This window comes from Ixodes scapularis, unplaced genomic scaffold (genome assembly GCF_016920785.2).
Source record: "Ixodes scapularis isolate PalLabHiFi unplaced genomic scaffold, ASM1692078v2 PGA_scaffold3__209_contigs__length_174095766, whole genome shotgun sequence".
Lineage (NCBI taxonomy): Eukaryota > Metazoa > Arthropoda > Arachnida > Ixodida > Ixodidae > Ixodes > Ixodes scapularis.
In genome coordinates, this window is record NW_024609868.1 from 126317905 (window position 1) to 126335719 (window position 17815).

Here is a 17815-nt window from a genome sequence, read left to right on the forward strand (position 1 = left end):
ATTTTAAAGCGATAGTTTTAGGCAGCTCGTGTCTCCGAAAGCCGTCGACGGCGTCGGTGGGACCGGAAAATTCTGATTGGTCGATAAGTAATTCATTTGGCTTAAAGGGGCACTGAAGTCTTTTTTGAAAAAGCTAGTTTTTTTTATCTTATATTGTTTAAAATGAGTTAGTTTCCGCTTGATTGGTCGATAAGTAATTCATTTGGCTTAAAGGGGCACTGAAGTCTTTTTTGAAAAAGCTAGTTTTTTTTTTTATCTTATATTGTTTAAAATGAGTTAGTTTCCGCTTGTACCACGTCCTATATGACAAAACCGCCTATTCATTTTAGGGCAATAGAAAAACACGTGGACTCTTTTTTTCTCGCAGACTACATTGTGTGAACCAATGAAAGCCCTACAATACGCGTAGATTCTAAATGCTTTCATTATAACTCGTTCTGAAGAGGGTTTGATAGGTACACATTCGGATAAGACTCCCTTTTTTGTCCGCGGCCGAAGCCATCGCTCGCAACTCGCCGGCAAGCGTTCTTCGTCGACCACTTCACCCTCGGAAGAAAATTCTTCCTAAAAAGGGCGTGTCGCGATCTTTCAAGACGCTTTCAACGAGGAAACAAGCTAGGCACGATGGCGATCTCGGGTTTGTTGGGATTCTTAAGAGCGTCTAGATTGAGTTGTCAGCAAAAAAGAACGATCTCAGAATCGACTTCAGTGCCCCTTTAAAAAAAAAAAAATTCGAATATAGGAGCGGGATCGAACCCGGGACACTTCGGTTGCGAGCCAGACACGCTCCTTATGGATAGACGGAGATGATGGAGGACCCCGTTCGTGGTAAGGGGAGGGGTAAGGTATAGGTTAGTTATAATAATGATTTAATAATTAGATATAACTAAGGGCTAGTGTGAATTAGACCTCTGTTATTGACATATACACGAGAAAACTCGCCCGAAAACCGCAACATTTCTTCTCGACCTCAAAAAGACACAATTTTTATTGCCGGGTTGACCAGCTTCACGGACCTTTAGAATGCCTTCGCGGACCCCAGAGGGTCCGCGGACCACCATTTGAGAACCACTGCTTTAATGCATGGAAAGACTAGACCACGCTTGCCCGGCTCGGAAACGAGCGGAGGTTTATATTTGACTATCGTATTATAATTTTGTGATTTTTGTAGTTTCTTTGTATACTCCTCGTGATCTCGTGTTCCGCACCACAGCAGGCAAGCTGCTGTGGTGCGGAACACGAGATGTAGCGCGGAACTTCAACGTCTTAAACTACCACATATGTGGCAGTTTGCCCTTACAAAAAATTTATATCTGGCCAGATCTGAAGATTTCAGATATGGCCATATCAAAAATTTTCTCACATATAACCTGATATGGTATATCGGCCAGATATAGCCTCATAACGCCAGATATAGCCTGATACCCCTGGCTAGATATGGAAATCCCAGATCTAGCTAAGTAAGGAAATTCCAGATCTGGCCAGGCATTTCAAAAGTGCAAAAGCCTGAAATCAGCACTTTATATCTTTTTATTGTCTACAATTCTCCCAAGTGCCCCGGCCCGCACTCGAGGAGTTATGGAAACAGTGGTCCTTCAGCTCCTTAGTGATCGCTACTTTTGACCAATTCCATGATTACACAGTTTCGAGTGTAATTCGTAGTCACCGTGAACAAGCCTCCCATAGGGCTCAAGTACCTATCATATCACTTTTAAGTTTTTCGTCAATGGCAGCGTCCAGGATATTGTGCATTCTGTCCAAACTTCAACCAGGCTGAGCCGCCGAAATCTCTTACCATATTATCATTCTCGCGATTGTTGTTTTAGCAGGAATTACTTAAAAGCTGAGAAATCAGAACAACCAAAACCGGGATTTAGCTGGGATTCCGCGGAGCTGTTTATGACATTTTTAGCGTTTCTAACTTAAAGGGGTCATGAAACGATTTTCCTACTTCTTCCTCCTTAACTTTAATCCTTAACTCAAATGCGAATTGTCAAATCACGTGGTCGTGACATTCCTTCGGCACCGGTGCGATGACTCCTAGCTTCCACCGTGCTTTTTATGCACACCATAGAACTTGTCCTTCCCCAGTGACAATAAGTTCCGTCAGGACACTCATTGGCCACGAATGCGAATCCGAATATTCGTCGACGGATTGATTGTTGACGAGCGCATACGTCCGAGTGACGCAGTTCTCGTGTCCAATGCGTGAGCTGGGCTCGGCTGACGTCAGTTTGGCGCCGGTGACGCGCTTTTGGAACCGCGGATGTATCATAGTGGAAAGGCGGAGACCTTTCGAAGGCAAGAAGGTACAAAATAGTCCGCTATATTTTCAAATGTTCGTACCGAAAAGCTGGCTTTTGACTTTCTAGCCTCTTTCTTTTGGTAAACTAAACGATATGCGATTAGTAAAGTCCCAATTTAAAATCATTCATCCCAACCCAAAATTCGTTTCATGGCCCCTTTAATATCAGCGTCTTTGAAGTTGTGCGAGAATGATAATAATGTAAGAGATATGTCTGCGGCTCATCCAGGTTGAAGGTTGGACGGAATGCACAGTACTGACACTGGCGGGACATTTTAAAAGTGGTATGGCAGGTATTTGGGTTCTGTACAGCACGTGTTCAGGGCGACTCCAAATTACACTCAAATCTGTGTAACCATAGAATTGCTCAAAAGTTTCGATCACTAGGCAGCTGAAGAAACACCGTCCCCACGATTCCTCGAGTACGGGCCGAGGCACTTACGGGATTTAGCAAATTGTCTATTCGGGCGTAATGTTAACACTTTGAAATATTTAAGCTACATTGAAATCCTAGCGAAAACTAGCACAAATAATCTTAAACTTAAGCTTGTCGAAGCTGAAGTTTGGAATTATTTGTGCTAACATTTAGGTCGCGAACAATAAGTCATTCAGAGTTTTCTAACAAAGAATTTTTTTTACTTGTTTTAACCTTTTAATATATTGAAAACCGGCCGCCAGATAAGTCTGTATATACGCCAGATAAGTCTGTATATACGCCATATCAGGCTGTATATATGCCAGATAAGTCTGTATATACGCCAGATAAGTCTGTATATACGCCATATCAGGCTGTATATACGCCAGATAAGTCTGTATATACGCCAGATAAGACTGTATATAGGCCGTATATAATCATATAATGTTTGATATGGCCAGATATGGCCCAGATATAAGATTTCCATACGGGTGTACTAACCAAAACAAGTCCTAACGAGTCCCTTTCCGCAGCGTCCCCTGGGCTACGCAGGAGGTTTACAGTCCGGAAAATACGGTAAACGAAATTAAAGACCGTCGTCTGTCCCTCGCGCAGCGTTTCGCGTTCGAACGTCGGACGTCAGCGTTCGGCGTCCGAACAGTGGGAGAAAGTGCAGCTGTGGCCGCTGCGTCCCCCCACTACCCTTGCCTTTAGAGCACGGCGTGCTCCGACGTCCGATTTCATGTCGTCCTCTCCCCCTCCGTTCCCTTTTTCTCGTTGAGGCATGCACCGTATCTTTTTTCGTTTGCGCTAGAGTCACTCAATAAATCGCACTTCAGAGTCCACACCTGAGCCATACTTAAGATCATTGTTACCAGCTTTGTCTAAAGCTTCATCTGAAATAGCAAAAACCGCTTTTTCGTCCTCCAGAAACGTTAAAAATAGACCGCGGCATGTGCGAAGCGATATCGCCCGAGCGTCTCGACACCGATGCCGGAGCTCGAGAAGTGCCGCTGCTCTTGCTTATTTTAGTAGCTCTATATCTGGGTCTTCCCATCTCGACTATGTGAACAGTTTCACTCGCTTCTCATTACGGGTCGTCGATTTTTCCTCGAGCATCTTTCGACGGTTTTGTGTCTGGTAAGCACCGACCTCACGGGCTCAAGACTCCACAGCGGCTGTGGCCGCGCGACACCATGCGTAGACAAATATCCGCCGCCAACTTCAGATTCCCAACTTTTTCGAGCTACCTACAAAGTAAACGCATGTTCGAAATACCCAAGCTTTCCCGGCATGCTATTTATTATGTCTACATTCAAAATACCTACTGATAAAACGGCAAATGAAGATTATGCCAAAACCATCATTCAAATTTTTCCGCACTTTCCAGCGGGGATTGACGTCGCGTGTTGTAAAACCTGATGATCGAGCAGGCTCGTCTACAAAACTCAATATGCCGCGCTATCTTTCTTTTTCTTCCGTTTTACTGCAGTCAGCTTCCCCAGCATTAATATCCTATCATAAAACTCCCTGTAACCCGTCTGAAAGAAGATGTATACTGCACAAACCTGGCCCAAATTTCAACGTATATGTCGTCACGTTTTCAGCGTTGCAAACAAAGCCTCTCAGATGAAAAAAAATAGATGAGGAACAGTTTTAGAATTTAGTCGATAAGTAATTCATTAGTCTTAAATAACTCTTACACGGCTTGGGAACGAGCGGGGATTAATAGTTAGCTATCGCGTTCCCCTCTTAATAAAAGGCGAAGCTTAAGCGTCCTCCTGACTTTTTTTTTTCCTTTTTCTGTCTAGGAATAGACTTTTTGCCAAATTACCCCAGCATCAAAAAGAGAATGGAGGGAACATAGGTGGGTCTGCAGCAGTAACTGTTCGAAAGAAAAAATCTAAAACAAACTGCACTTCGCACGTGCGTTCCATAACGCCTTAGTTTGATTATGTTCTTCAATATATATATATATATATATATATATATATATATATATCTTTTTTTTTTCTTTTTTTCTTTAATTTAGGAACAGCGAGAGCGTGCACCGCGTGTAGCCACGTTCTTGGCATTCTCTTTGGTGCTTGGGTTATTTAGCGAAAGGTATAGACGCTTTCAGCGCGCGCCAGATTGAGCCGCCATAGCCGACCTTCTCTTGTCTTACCGAGATGCCGAGCCACTGAAGCGGGCGTTGTCGAGCCTCCACAAAGGCCTTGGCTGGGGAGAAGAACGCAGTAGAATCTAAAATGGCAATAACCTGTCCATGCTGTGGTAATGATGAAGTGAAGCGAACGGAATAAGCGGGAACAAAAACTGAAGGTCGTTTATGGCGGCGCCCATGCACAGCTGCCTGAAAGCGTCTATATATGGGTTGCTATGTAAGTTCCGGTGATGTCTGTGAGCCGAGGAAGTGAGGGAGAGGAGGAGACGAAAGTGTGGGGGGGAGGGGGGGGGGGGGGGGGGCGTCAGAACGCCGTGCTCTAGTTAGAGAGCGAAGCCAAAGCCAGAAGCGCGAGACCTGCGCTTTTTGCGTTTCTCGGCAGCTCACGCTCTCAAGCAGGGCCTGAACGCACGGAGCTTTCGTGCTCGAGCTTCCAGATTTGCCGCCTTCGCTCGCACATAAGGTGAAACGAAGTATAGACCGATAGAGTTATCATAATGTACGCTAGAGGTTCAGATGGCGTTGGTGTGCTGCTGCAAATTGAAGCAGACAGCAACCGGTCGGAGATTGACTTCCGGTAATGTATTTTATTTATTTATTTTATTTATTTGGAAACACTACTGGCTTCGCTCATTGAGCCTTACCAGGAATGGGTAACACCCTACGACAAAAAGTACAGTCATAAATAGAAACAGAAAAAGGAAAAACTCGGGGTAAGTAAACTTTCCACGGCACTAATGAAATTTTCAACAGGTGTTAAGATGACAATATCGTTTGCTAGCACATTCCAATCTCGGATTGCCCGAAGAAAGAAAGAATATCTAAAAAAAGTCATTCTTAAACCTGTATTCTTTTAACGCTCCAGTATGTTTATGGTTTAAGCGTCGGGACCCTGTCGATAATGGTTCTATGTAGCTAGAGCCTTCGATTTGAATAGTGCTGTTAAGAATATTATACAGTACGAGTACTTATAACCTATCAATCTTTTCTCTGGTTTGCAACGGCTAAAGGGGAAAAGCGAGTGCATTTTTTTCCTACGCTCTATTAAAATAGCAAATATCACGAATAATTCGAACGCACTATAGATAGCTTGGAAACTTTCTCAGTCACGCAGATTAAAAAATTGGTCAGTTACGGTGTTTATATTTCAAACTCGTGGCATTCAAAACAGTGCTAAACCGGCTTCGTATATGCCTTTATCTGCCCTCTCGGACACTGTTCGCGCGAACAAGGTGTCAGCGCTTTCCAGCATGGGGGACATACGTGGCAAACGAACAAAAAACATGTTGAAAACCAATAGAGAAGGCAAGAACTACGCAGTAACACTGGGTCAGTAACTTTTGTGCATGCAGACTATCAAAACAAATTGATCCACCTTGATCCTTTAGTGTTTGCATGGATACGCGACGTCATTTCCTCCCGCGTACAGTTCACGGTCATCAATGATCACGATTCCAGCTTAACAAACGTCTCCTCTGGTGTTCCGCAAGGGTCCGTTCTCGGGCCTCTGCTTTTTTAAATTTTTATCGATGACCTTCCTTCCACCATTTCCTCTTAAATACGCCTCTTCGCAGGCGACTGCTTAGTCTATAACAAAGTAACATGTATGCATGATCACAACCAGCTACAAGATGACCTTCTAAAAATTAACCAATAATGCAACACCTGGTTGATGTCACTAAACAAATCCAAATGTAAATTAATCCGCTTCACCAGAAAGAAATCTATCCTATATCATCAGTGCTTCCTCGACTCTGACCTGATCAAAACCATTTCAATGTATAAATATCTTGGTGTCAGACTAACATCAGACCTCTCATGGAATAACCACATTGAAACCATGCATGCTGACTCATCGAGGAGTCTAGGCTTCATCCGACGTAACCTGGGCAGTGCTCCTCCAGTCGTCCGCAAAATGGCGTACGCCACGTTCATCAAACCAAAATTAGAGGGAGGCACTCACTTGATCGAATGACGTTTTAGCGAACGCCCACGTTCCATCGAACGACACTTTAGCGAATAGTCAGACGCCGCGAAGCGGCGTTTTCGGGTGGGCCAAGTGAGTTCATATTTTTGTAATGAGTTGCCGTAGACTGTCGCCGCGAAGCGGCGTAAAGCGCAGCGCGACGGATGGGTTAACGCGCGCCCCCGTTATTCGCTAAAACGACCATTCGCTCAAATGTCGCCTTTCGCTAAAATGTCATTCGCTCTTCTGATATGGACCCAAAATTAGAATATGCAGCTTCCATCTGGAGTGCCCATCAGGCCTACCTCATCAACCACCTGGAAGCAGTGCAAAACCAAGCCGCTCGTTTCATCTTGTCCACTTACGATTTTTCTGTCAGTGTATCCGCGTTAAAAAGTCAACTAACCTTGTCTTCTTTGCAGCTCCGCAGAAAACTCTCTCGCCTCTGTCTTCTTCATAAAGTCTACTATCATTGCCCCGACCTCAAGAACTCTTTGTTATCACCTCCTGACAGAACATCTTCTCGTCTTAACAACTCCTGCACAATCAAACGTGTTTCCGGTTCCACAAAGGCATTCAATCAGTCTGTAGCGTCTCGGGTTGTTCTAGACATGACTCGGAAGTTAAAATGGTCTGGAACGGTTGGTGAGAACACTAACATTTTATTTCGTTAACTGATTATTACTTGGCCAAATTTATAATAATGATGAAAGTGCGATGTCGGCGTCAGGCCGCTGGTCCCATGTCGTCTCGCTGCTTACTCCGTCTCGTCTCCGTTCAGTCCTCTGTCCCGACTCCTTTTTAAACCCTCGTGCTGAGGGTTACCTCGCGATGGCGTGAACTGGTGCAATCGCGAGGCAATACGTCAGCCAGATGAGACAGCAGTATTGGCAGTGCTATGGTGTGATTTGCCAAGATGTTGTCTAATGTGGTGCAATGGATGTTGCGCGGACTTATGTAAGCGTGCGGCAACATCCGTCGACGACGCAGCACTTGAGCCGGGTAACCTGACGCTCTCCGGGGCCGCTCGATCGAGCGGAGAAAAGTTCTCTCGAGAGCCGCTAGGTCGGTGCGTGCGTACGTGACCACAAGTCTTTCATTCCTCAAGCCACCTCCGACTGGAACAGCCTACCATCCTCCATCGTCACGATCGTGGACCCAGAAGTATTTCTACCAAGCTTACGTATTCATTTTTCTTGTTATTGGTATTTTTGCCAGTATGTACGATTAATGAGTTTGACCTGGATGTGTTAATTAGCTTGTGTTTCTTCCTTTTCTTGTTTGTATAACATGTATATACACCCCCCTCCCCCCTTATGTAATGCCCTAACCGGGCCCTTTAAGGTGAAAATAAATTAAATGAAATAAAGGTCTAATTTAGACGAATTTGCAATAAATCAGTCCCGCTTTATTCTTTCTGCTTACGCGCGAGGATGCTCGTTCTACGTTCAAAACATCACCCGCATGCTCGAAATCTTTGAAAATAGGAAGAGGCCAGAGAACATGTGCCCGATAAACGGTGCCCGGGATAGCAAATTATAAAAAGACACCCGTTTCATAGATCCCACATACTTTATTCTTGTTTTGGATGTTTTTAATCGCTCGTAAAGATGCACGACGGGGCCATATTCACGTATTGTGAGAGGACTCGCATAGTAGCAATATATAAGCATCCCCAGAATGCTGTCGAGCCTTGAAAACACTCTACATTCTTTCGATCGTTATTTTGCTTAGAATCGTCGCTCGTTTTTACACGCCTACTATGGAACAGAGGTTTGAGACTGAAATATAGCGAAATTCAACATCGCTCACTGGTAAAGAAAAATGCCGTAACTAAAGCGCTTACAATTTTACAGTGTTAATAAAGGTACACTCTATTCGGCACGACCCAAATAACAAAAGCTATCCATGTTATTTTCCGTCGAAGAGACAAAATGCACGCGCGTTTTCCCATAGCAATGCAGAGGAGCGCCGCAAAAGCAGACTGTTTGCTGTCTGCTTCAATTTGCCCCCCCGGAAGTCGCGTAGACGCTAGCGCCAGTTGAACCTCTAGCGTACATTATAATAACTCTACGGCTAGACCCTCCGCCTCCGCTGCACTCGTCGAAAGCGTTAGAACGCGGAACGCAGACATCCGGCGTTTGGCTTTCGCGTTCGAACGCGTTCCACGAGTGCAGTGGAGACAAAGGCAGCTAGCTTTAGCTCTACCCACTAATCATTCCAACCAGAGCTCGACGTTCTGACGTCTCCACGCGCTCTCTTTTCCTCCTCTCCCTCAGCTCCCCTCTCGGCGCTTGTTCGTACTTCATTGATTCTTGGTGAATAATTGAAGGCCCACCATGAGGCACTTAGCAACACGCTGTTTCTTCTTTAGGACCATGTCGTGTGCCACGCGCGCACACACATACACAAGCACACACAGAGTACATGTCCGTAAGAATGCGGAGTGAGCTGTAATAGATGCAAACCTTACGTATGCAGAACATATTGATCGTCGTTCAACCCTCATGATACAAAGTATAGTACAGGCAGGGCTGGGCACAGATACTCCAAAAAGTATTCGGGAATAAAAAATACTGAGATACGTGTGTTTTAAGGCCAAAATACAGATACTGAAATTCATTTGTCTTTTATGCAACGGGATATCCCTGAGATACTTCCGCAATAACGGCGGAAAAGTATTCCAGAATACAGATACTCAAAGAAATACATTTGTTCCCGAACGGTGCTACGAGAGAGGGTGCACTTCGTGGCAAATGCGAAAGGTAATTTATGCTTGAGCTCCTCTTTTTGTGCCATTTTAGGAACTGCCCATTACCTCGAACTCTTTATCTATCATTAAATTCCGCTAAAAACACATGTCACCCCGTTGAACCACTTAGTGACAGACCGGTAAAGACTGCGTACCGTGCTGGCAAAACGCGTCTGCCCGAAATGAACCCTCTTTTGCCGTGAGGGCGCTTCTCAAAGTGTCACATTATAAGCTTCTGAGTCACCCATTGTGTAGAGAGACTGGAAAGAGTGGAGGGCTTTGTGAGAGAAGCTGATTTTGTTATTCTTCCAAGTAACCTTTTTTAAACCACTTTTTTTAGTAGTATTATTGTTGGTGACTGAGATGGATGTTCTAGGGCAGGTTCATAATACAAATTCCGAAGCAAGTTGCACCAAACAGATGTTTTTATTCTTTGAATTTATCTTAAAAAGGGCAACAAATGTAACGAGGTATACCTAAGTCGGGCAAAAGTATCGCGATACAAGCGATGCGTTGTAAATGCATTTCACTACTGACATACAAATACATTTTACAAATGTATCTGAATACAGAGATGCAGATACTCGAAAGCATCTCTAAGATACTATCGCGATACATTTGTATCGCGATACTGCCCAGCCCTGAGTACAGGGAGTTCGCGAGAAAATAAAACGGTGTTTTTCGGTCCGGATAAATAAACTCTGGATCGTAGAAAGCTCAAACTCCGTGAGAATGAGAAGCTGGCGGTTGGGACAGAACGCGAAAGTTTGAGAAGATGACGTTGCCTCGATTAGAAGATAATTGAGGAAAAAAACAAAATATCTCTTTGAGCCGATGTCTACCTAAGCCTAATATCGTCAAAACAATAAATTCTATTGTGAACGCTCGTGGGATTTATATCAATTAAAAACGCTTGTCAGCAAGAAAGATAATATTGTTCGCTTTCTTGCTGAAAAGTTTGTTTTACTAAAATAGAAGCTACAGGCACCCAGAATGTCTTTTTTTTTTTTTTCCTACGACATTAGGATGACGTCGGCTCATAGAGGATGTTCCTTTTTCTCTGTTATATGTTAATCCAGGTAGCGTCATGTTCTCAAACTTTCGCATTCTATCCCAACCGGTAGCGTCACAATTTTTTCTGAGTTCGAGAATTCTGCGGCGGATAGTTAATTGACCCCGGTCGAAAAACACGATTCTCTTTTCTCTGGAACTCCCTGTAGAAAGTAACGATTTATCCTTCAAAAGGCTCGACATAAATCGGTTATACTCCGAATTCTAATTGACAAAGGAGCACAAAATTTGTCCCGCAAAACGTTGAAAGATCGGCAAAGCACGACGCCGAAGATACTCTTACGAATAAATGCGCTGTATGTTTAATAGAAGGATTATGTACGTGTTCACATTTCCATTTGTCATGTGTTTTCCTTTCTACTTTTTTTTCTTGCTTAAACTTTTTGCGTTTTACTAAGCCACTTCAGGAAGGGATTACGCAATAAGCTCGTACACACGACAGGAAAGCTTGGAAGATGCAGGAACGAAGTGCTTTCCTCCTATTGACACCGCATGCTTTACGCTTCCACTTCCCGGTGGAAAGGTTAATCCACTTTGTTCACAGAATGCCTATGAAAACGTTAAATAAATTATTCGAACGGTGTCATCAAATCACACACAAAAACAAAAAACAGTACCGCCAACTATGCCTTCCAAAGGCGACATATATTTAACGAAAAAAAAAAAAACCGCATATACCAGCTGTTTTTAGGATTCAACTTTTAGTTTTTCCTGAAGTGGCAATTTGGTCAACAAAATAGATCTGGGCAATATGCTTGGTCCGTGACGTCTATAGCGTCATATCTCTAGGCAACCCCCCCCCCCCCCCCCCAAACCTGTACATAAATCCGCCCCTGACAATGGGAAGGACGTTAATTATGTTTGTTAATAAAAATGTACTCATTAGTCTTCCACGCGATAGAGGTTAAAGGGAAACTAAAAAAGGTTCAATACATGCGGAAGAGACACTAATAATCTTCTTCACCTCGTTTCCATACTAACGAATATCAACATTAGTTTCAATTATGCGTGGAGCTGGGATTCCTTTCCAGCTCCTTTCTCCTTCCCCACGTGGTTAGTGCGAGGAGGAAATCTGGGAGGGAACACAGGGCGTCATCTCGCCATCCGCGAGCGTTTCCCGAGCGGTCGACAACCCGAGCGGTAATTATATTAACCATATTATATATTTACTATATGGATCTCTCGTTTTAACACGCAGTTATTAACATGGACGCTACGAAATAGCGTCACGGACAGACATCACACGGACGCTAGATTTAGCTGGCTAGGGAGTCTTTCTAATTAATTATCGCCAAGTGATAATATTCTATTCATCGTAGGGAGAGAAACAAACGCGTGTTTCTTCTGTCCATTATGTCTATCGCCACTATCTTCAGGGTAAATTGAAACATTTGATATTTTGCTTAGGGCTGGGCACTTGATCGATTAACCTACCGATTAATCGATTAATGCTTTAATCGCGATTCATTTATTTTATTCGATTAAATTATAACAAGCAAGATACTACTAAAACGTGAACGCTTTCTCCACGCAGACGTGGACGAGTACACCCGTATGAAGGCAACCTTTAGGCGAAATTTTCACCTGAAGTAAACTGCAGGGTTGAGATTACTAGTAACTCCAAACAAGTGGAGAAGGATATACGTCTCCCCAGCCGCTTCAACGCCGTGCGAATGTCCGTTCAGCGAGGCAAATAACCCTGTGAGCAATCAAAGGCGTTCGCTATTGACGGAGAATATCAACGAACCTATCTGCCTCTGTGGTTGAAGTAATCATTTGTGACTGTGGGTGACATTTGGCTGTTCTCATCTGCACATTGATTAAAAATCCAAAATTGCCACATTGCCCCGCTTATCACATATTCAACAAAGGCCCAAAAAAAATACATTTTTAGTCGTTATGCATGGGAACGAACGAAATCGATTAATTAATCGATTAAAGGGTGGCGATTAATCGGGTTACATTTCTAATCGACACCCAACCCTAGTTCTGCTGCAGTTGCAGGAGCGTGACGGTCTCGCCCAACTCTCGCGGGCTTCCCTACTCCGTCCTCGCGTGCCTCGATCTTCGCTTCTTGGGAAATGTCAGAGAAAGTTTCGTAAGCATGGCGTAGCGACTGATGCGCCAGACGTGTATACAAACGCAGCGCGCGAGCAAAGTGCATATATTCCTTCTGCCGGCAGCGACAGAAGGAATATGCGCAAGGCGTTACGCAACCCAGTTTCGTAAATGTGCAAAGGGTGTGACGTTCGATGTTCCCCCGGCCTGTCGGAGGATGTAGGCGGGCCAGACGGGGAGGTGCATCAGAATAAAATAGCACTCTGCCGCTACTAGACAGTCCCTGCCTCACTCGGCAGTAACATTCTGACCGCCGTGGATGCAAACCAGATCGTAAAAAAACTGAAACAATGAGCAAATTAAAAAAAAAAAAAATCGGGCGCGAAATTTATGACGCCTTTTCTCCCAAATCGCACGGCAACGATGTCGGTGTCAGCAACCCTTCGCTATCGCCCTCTGATAAGGCGTATATCCGCAATGAGCGAGTCATCTGTTGAAATAATCATTTGTGACCGGTTTTTTTTTTGTTTTTTTTTATTCTTGTTTTTAAACTTTTTTTTTTTTTTGCGTGATTTTAAAGTAGAAATTTAGTTGAAAGTACGCCATGTCCTGTTAGTATATACTTCCTTCTGTCCCTTTTTAGGCGTTTTACTTCGAAAACGTACAACCAATTCCCAACTTGCAGTCTTAAAATCTTTCAGGCTCGCATTGCTCGTCCTTGCGTTGTCTCGTGTGTGTGTGTTCACGAGCGGCTCCTGGCCGAGGAGAGAAGAGGACGGACCCAATGCCCCTGAACAAAAAGGTGGCGACATCTTCTCCCTCCTTCTCTGACGCGCACACCTTTTATCTTTTTCTTTTTTTTTTTTCTTTTTACACCCGCGTCGACGGTAGCGCCGCCTGGTTTGGCCTACGGCAGTGCCTTCATGTGCGCTTCGAAGCACATGAAGGCTCCCTAGTTTGGCCCAAGATCGTGACCAAGATCACTCTTCAAAGGATGTCGCGACTTTTCCGTATAAAGGGGCTTTAGACGGACCAAGTACACAAGAATGAGTCGGTCTTTCGTCCAACTGTCCATAGATGTTTTGGTGGCTCCCTCGTATCATTACCTCTCGTGACGTCATTACCTTGCGAACAACAAGTTCGATGCTGTTTCTAATGAGCGTGGTGGAAGCTTGAAATTATAGCTCTCTGAATCCAACACCGCGAACACCGTCAAAATTGAAGTTCATACATTCATGTTATTTCCGTCGATGAGAAATCCTTTGCTGGCGTCATAGACACCATCCGGCCAATCGTTGAAGGGCGACCACAGTGACGCTTTCGATCGCGCACGTCGCGAATCGGCACAGCCGAGTGATGCAGAGCTTTCCAATGTTTACGAAATCACAGTCCAGCGTGCGATCTTCACAGCCCAGCACGTGCATGTTCCTCGCTTCGGAAAGCGAGCAAAGCACGCACCATACGCACGAAAACTCAAAAAGGCACCCGCCACACGCTTTCTTTTTTTGGAAATGTCTATAGTGTTTTACTGGCACGCGCGACGAAATTTGCAAAATAAACACAGCGTCCAGACGCTTTTTTTTAACGTTTTGTATTTACTGTTATACAACACTGCCAAAGCTACTGGTAGAAGCCTCCGACTTCATTTTGCGTTTCATCTGAGCGCGCTTTCGTGCCAGCTTTGACAGCGTTGTACAGAACGTATGAACGGGAAAACAATAATTTCCAGGACACAGTTTCGAGGAAATGGTTTCAACGAATGCATAAAAATGTATACGGTGTCTGGCGAGCTTGGCACGTGCGCGTGAAGCCAAAACGAGTAGGAAGGCAGCGAGCGCGCGCTAGAAGCCGGGCATTACCTTACATGGGTAAATCACTTCCAAAATGTAATTTAATTACAATTACTCTGCTTCAAAGTAGTTTAACTACAATTACAATTACTACTACATGAAAAGCAATTAATTACAATTACCCATTACTTTTCAAAATTAATGCAATTACTTTACAATTACTTATTTCTGAGAGCGACCCGACCTGGGCCATATAACTTTAAACGAATTGTACAGAATGCAATGTATTTGTTCATTTCTTACTTCAATGTTCACGTATTGTACTTTCTTTTTATGAATTACGTTAAATTCATGATAAAACTTTACCGTATGGGGCAATGAAGCATTACGTTCTTACATTTTTAATAAATAATAATAAATTACTTCATATGATGAAGACGCCAGATCGCTAAAGAAAAATTCGGTTACAAGACTTTTGTTAGCCAGGCAAATAGAAATGCGACAATGAGTCATATAGGAATATTTTACAAGTGTTAATATAAAAGTAAAATCCACACGCGCTAATAAGACCCCATTCCCATAAAAACATCATGGTATTGTAAATTATTTACATTGAGTTGAAGTTATAATGGCTCAGAAATATGTATGCATTGAATCCGGGTTCCCGAATTGTTGGTGAAAATATTCCCAGGTGCGAGGTCAGCCTCCAGATTGCTTATGCAAATAATATACGAAGTAAAACCACCAGGAAATAAACTTAAAACAATACAAAGATACGCATATGTGACAATACTGGAAGAGGAACGTAAAAAAAAACTGGCAAAAAAGAAAGAAACTTCAGGTTTTTTTTTTAATTAAACAATTAAAACTCCCTACCTCGGCTGAACCTCAAATTTTTCTTTCGATATTTTGGCATGTTTATTGTTTTCTTTTGCACCTCAGACGGCGCTACACGGCGCCGCTGAGATAGGCTCCAAAGAGGATTGTCTCTAAGCCCTCAGTGTAAGCAACAAAACAACCAACAATGCAACGCTATTTATGTTGTGTGTGAGTTTGCGTCTGTGTGTTTCACCGAGAGCTATACCACTTGTGCAAACGCTTAGGCTTTCAGAGAGGTTCCGTCGGTGCCGCAAAGTTTTGCAAAAGTAGTTGTAATTGTACCTGAAATTTTGCAATTACTGACGCTAGAAAGTAATTAAGTTACAATTAGGTTTAACCAATTACCAAGAAAAGTAATTCAATTACTACCCAAGTAGGCCGGGCAATGGTAAAAAGGCCCTTCTTTCTCATCCAGCGGCGGCAGCACGAACCGGCAATGTTCGCGCCCAGAGTGTCGAACAGTGTTGAACGCTCGCGAACCCGTCTCTAGTTCGCGTGGGTCGGCAACCGCAAAAGCGCAGTCGCTATTCAAAGTTGGCGGCTGCCGGGGAATCCCATAGAACATTCCGAACACGCGCGTTCGAAAGCAGCATCGAGGAAAGTTGTCGTGTTGGGGTCGTCGCACTACGCGCGAGGAATATGCGCTACCGCCGCCGTCTTGCCCTAGCCTCGCGGTAAAGAAGCTTGCACGCGCGCTTGTGCGGGGCAGCAAACCCCTCCGAGTCGACGCCGGACAAGGAGTGATGCCCGCATTCCTACGAACGGGGAGGCACGAGCAGGAGCGCTCGACTGGATGCCGCCGATATTATTCGTCCGTCGGTGCGCGAGAATCTTAATTGCACTTTCTTCTTCCTTTTTATCGGAATACTGCTTGGAAGCTGACAAGCGGGACTTTTTGTTTTATGATTATTATTATTATTTTAAACGAGCCGTAAAGCTCCAAAGTCGCCTTCACCTGTTGCAATTACAAAACACGCACACACACTCTCTCTCGCTTCCGGGTAAAGAGGAAAAACAGGATAAACGGAACGACCACATTCAAGGACGATTAAGCCATCGACAGTTTTAAAGAGCGCGCGCTAAAGGAGCCACATTAATGTGCGCGATTACAGGACCGAAACAAAAATTAAGCGAAGTTCAAATTAGCAGCTAACACATTTTTCAACGTTCGCGAAAAGCCTAACAAGCTTTCTTTTCTTAAAAAAAAAACAAAAAAACAGGTATACATTTTTTTTTTTTTTAGATGGTTAGGAAACATTACAATTTGAAGACTAAAACATCGAAAATAATGGACAACACGATACAAAATCTTAAATGTTGTCGTCGTTGCCCGGCCGCTGTTTCATTTTCCTTGTCTCAGGTGTTCAGACAGCGAAGATTCTCACTTCGCCAAGTATCACTTGGGCGTAATGTTACTCGAGACAGACAAGCGCGCCGTCGGGCACTCTCCGGTTTCTCCGAGTAAACACTGGGGAATGCGCGTCCAAAACTCGATTGCGCGCTCGGACGGACGTCCGCCGGGGCAGGAAACGCTGCGCAATCCCTAGGCAACGCAAAGAAGGCGTTGTCCCCGCGACCTCGCCGCATTCTGAAAGCTACTATCGCGCATTTCAACCCGCTGGCCCGTTATCGTCCGCAGCAATATAGCGGCAGGCCCGAAACTGCATACCCTGCGCCCGGACTCTGGAGTGAAAGAGAGCTCCCGTCGAACAAAAAAAACAGACGCGTGTGTCGCGAAGCCGTGGCAGGAGATGCCCGAGTATGCCACCGCCGGTGTTCTCGCGTCGAAAGCGCGTCGAGATCGGCCAAAACCAGCGCGGCAGACGGAGTCGTCGACGGGCCGAAGCTGCCCAACACCGAAACTTGACAGGTGCGTCCTCGGAGCGCAGCGAGACGAGACGCATGTCGTCTGCAAAGACTCGAGCAATTTCGGCCCCGAGAACGCCAACCCAGAGGCCAGACGCGTATCCTACGCGGCCCGGAATGATCGTGGAAAGTTTGTCTCGCTTACTTGGGTGCACTTCCTCGACTTCGTCCTGCTTCGACGGGGAAAATGTGATAGGAATAGTCCACAGTTCGAAACCTTCAGCCTCCAAAACGCCATGTTATGAATGACACTCCCCTTCCCTAGATGGCGCGAGATGGCCGCTGCCTAGCCTCGACACCAGAGAGGCCGAAACGGAGCCTTTTTGTTTCTTTTTCTTATTTATCTTTTACAATTAAGATTAAAACAAACATTTGTGTCAAAGAAAATGCTAATATTAAGTATACAGTCGTTTTGGGTTGTATAGCGGAACTCGGTCTCGCCGATGTTAGGAGCAGTTCCACGAGAACTGACGCGCGAAAATTCAAACTCCGTGTTGGGCTCCCAAACACGAGAAGAATGAAATGACATCATCCACAAAGTTCAGCAGC

The 17815-nt window shown here is 44.5% G+C and overlaps 1 protein-coding gene across 1 annotated transcript in view; it reads right to left on the minus strand.

The window, feature by feature from the left end:
* Nucleotides 1–17538, minus strand: part of LOC8038356 (calcium uniporter protein, mitochondrial) — a 225842-nt gene extending 208304 nt beyond the window's left edge. The window contains exon 1 of the mRNA XM_029995234.3: nt 17412–17538. Coding sequence (XP_029851094.2) covers nt 17412–17504 — 93 coding nt within the window. The 5' untranslated portion in view covers nt 17505–17538. The remainder of the gene's footprint in view (nt 1–17411) is intronic.
* Between the last annotated feature and the right edge of the window lie 277 nt (nt 17539–17815).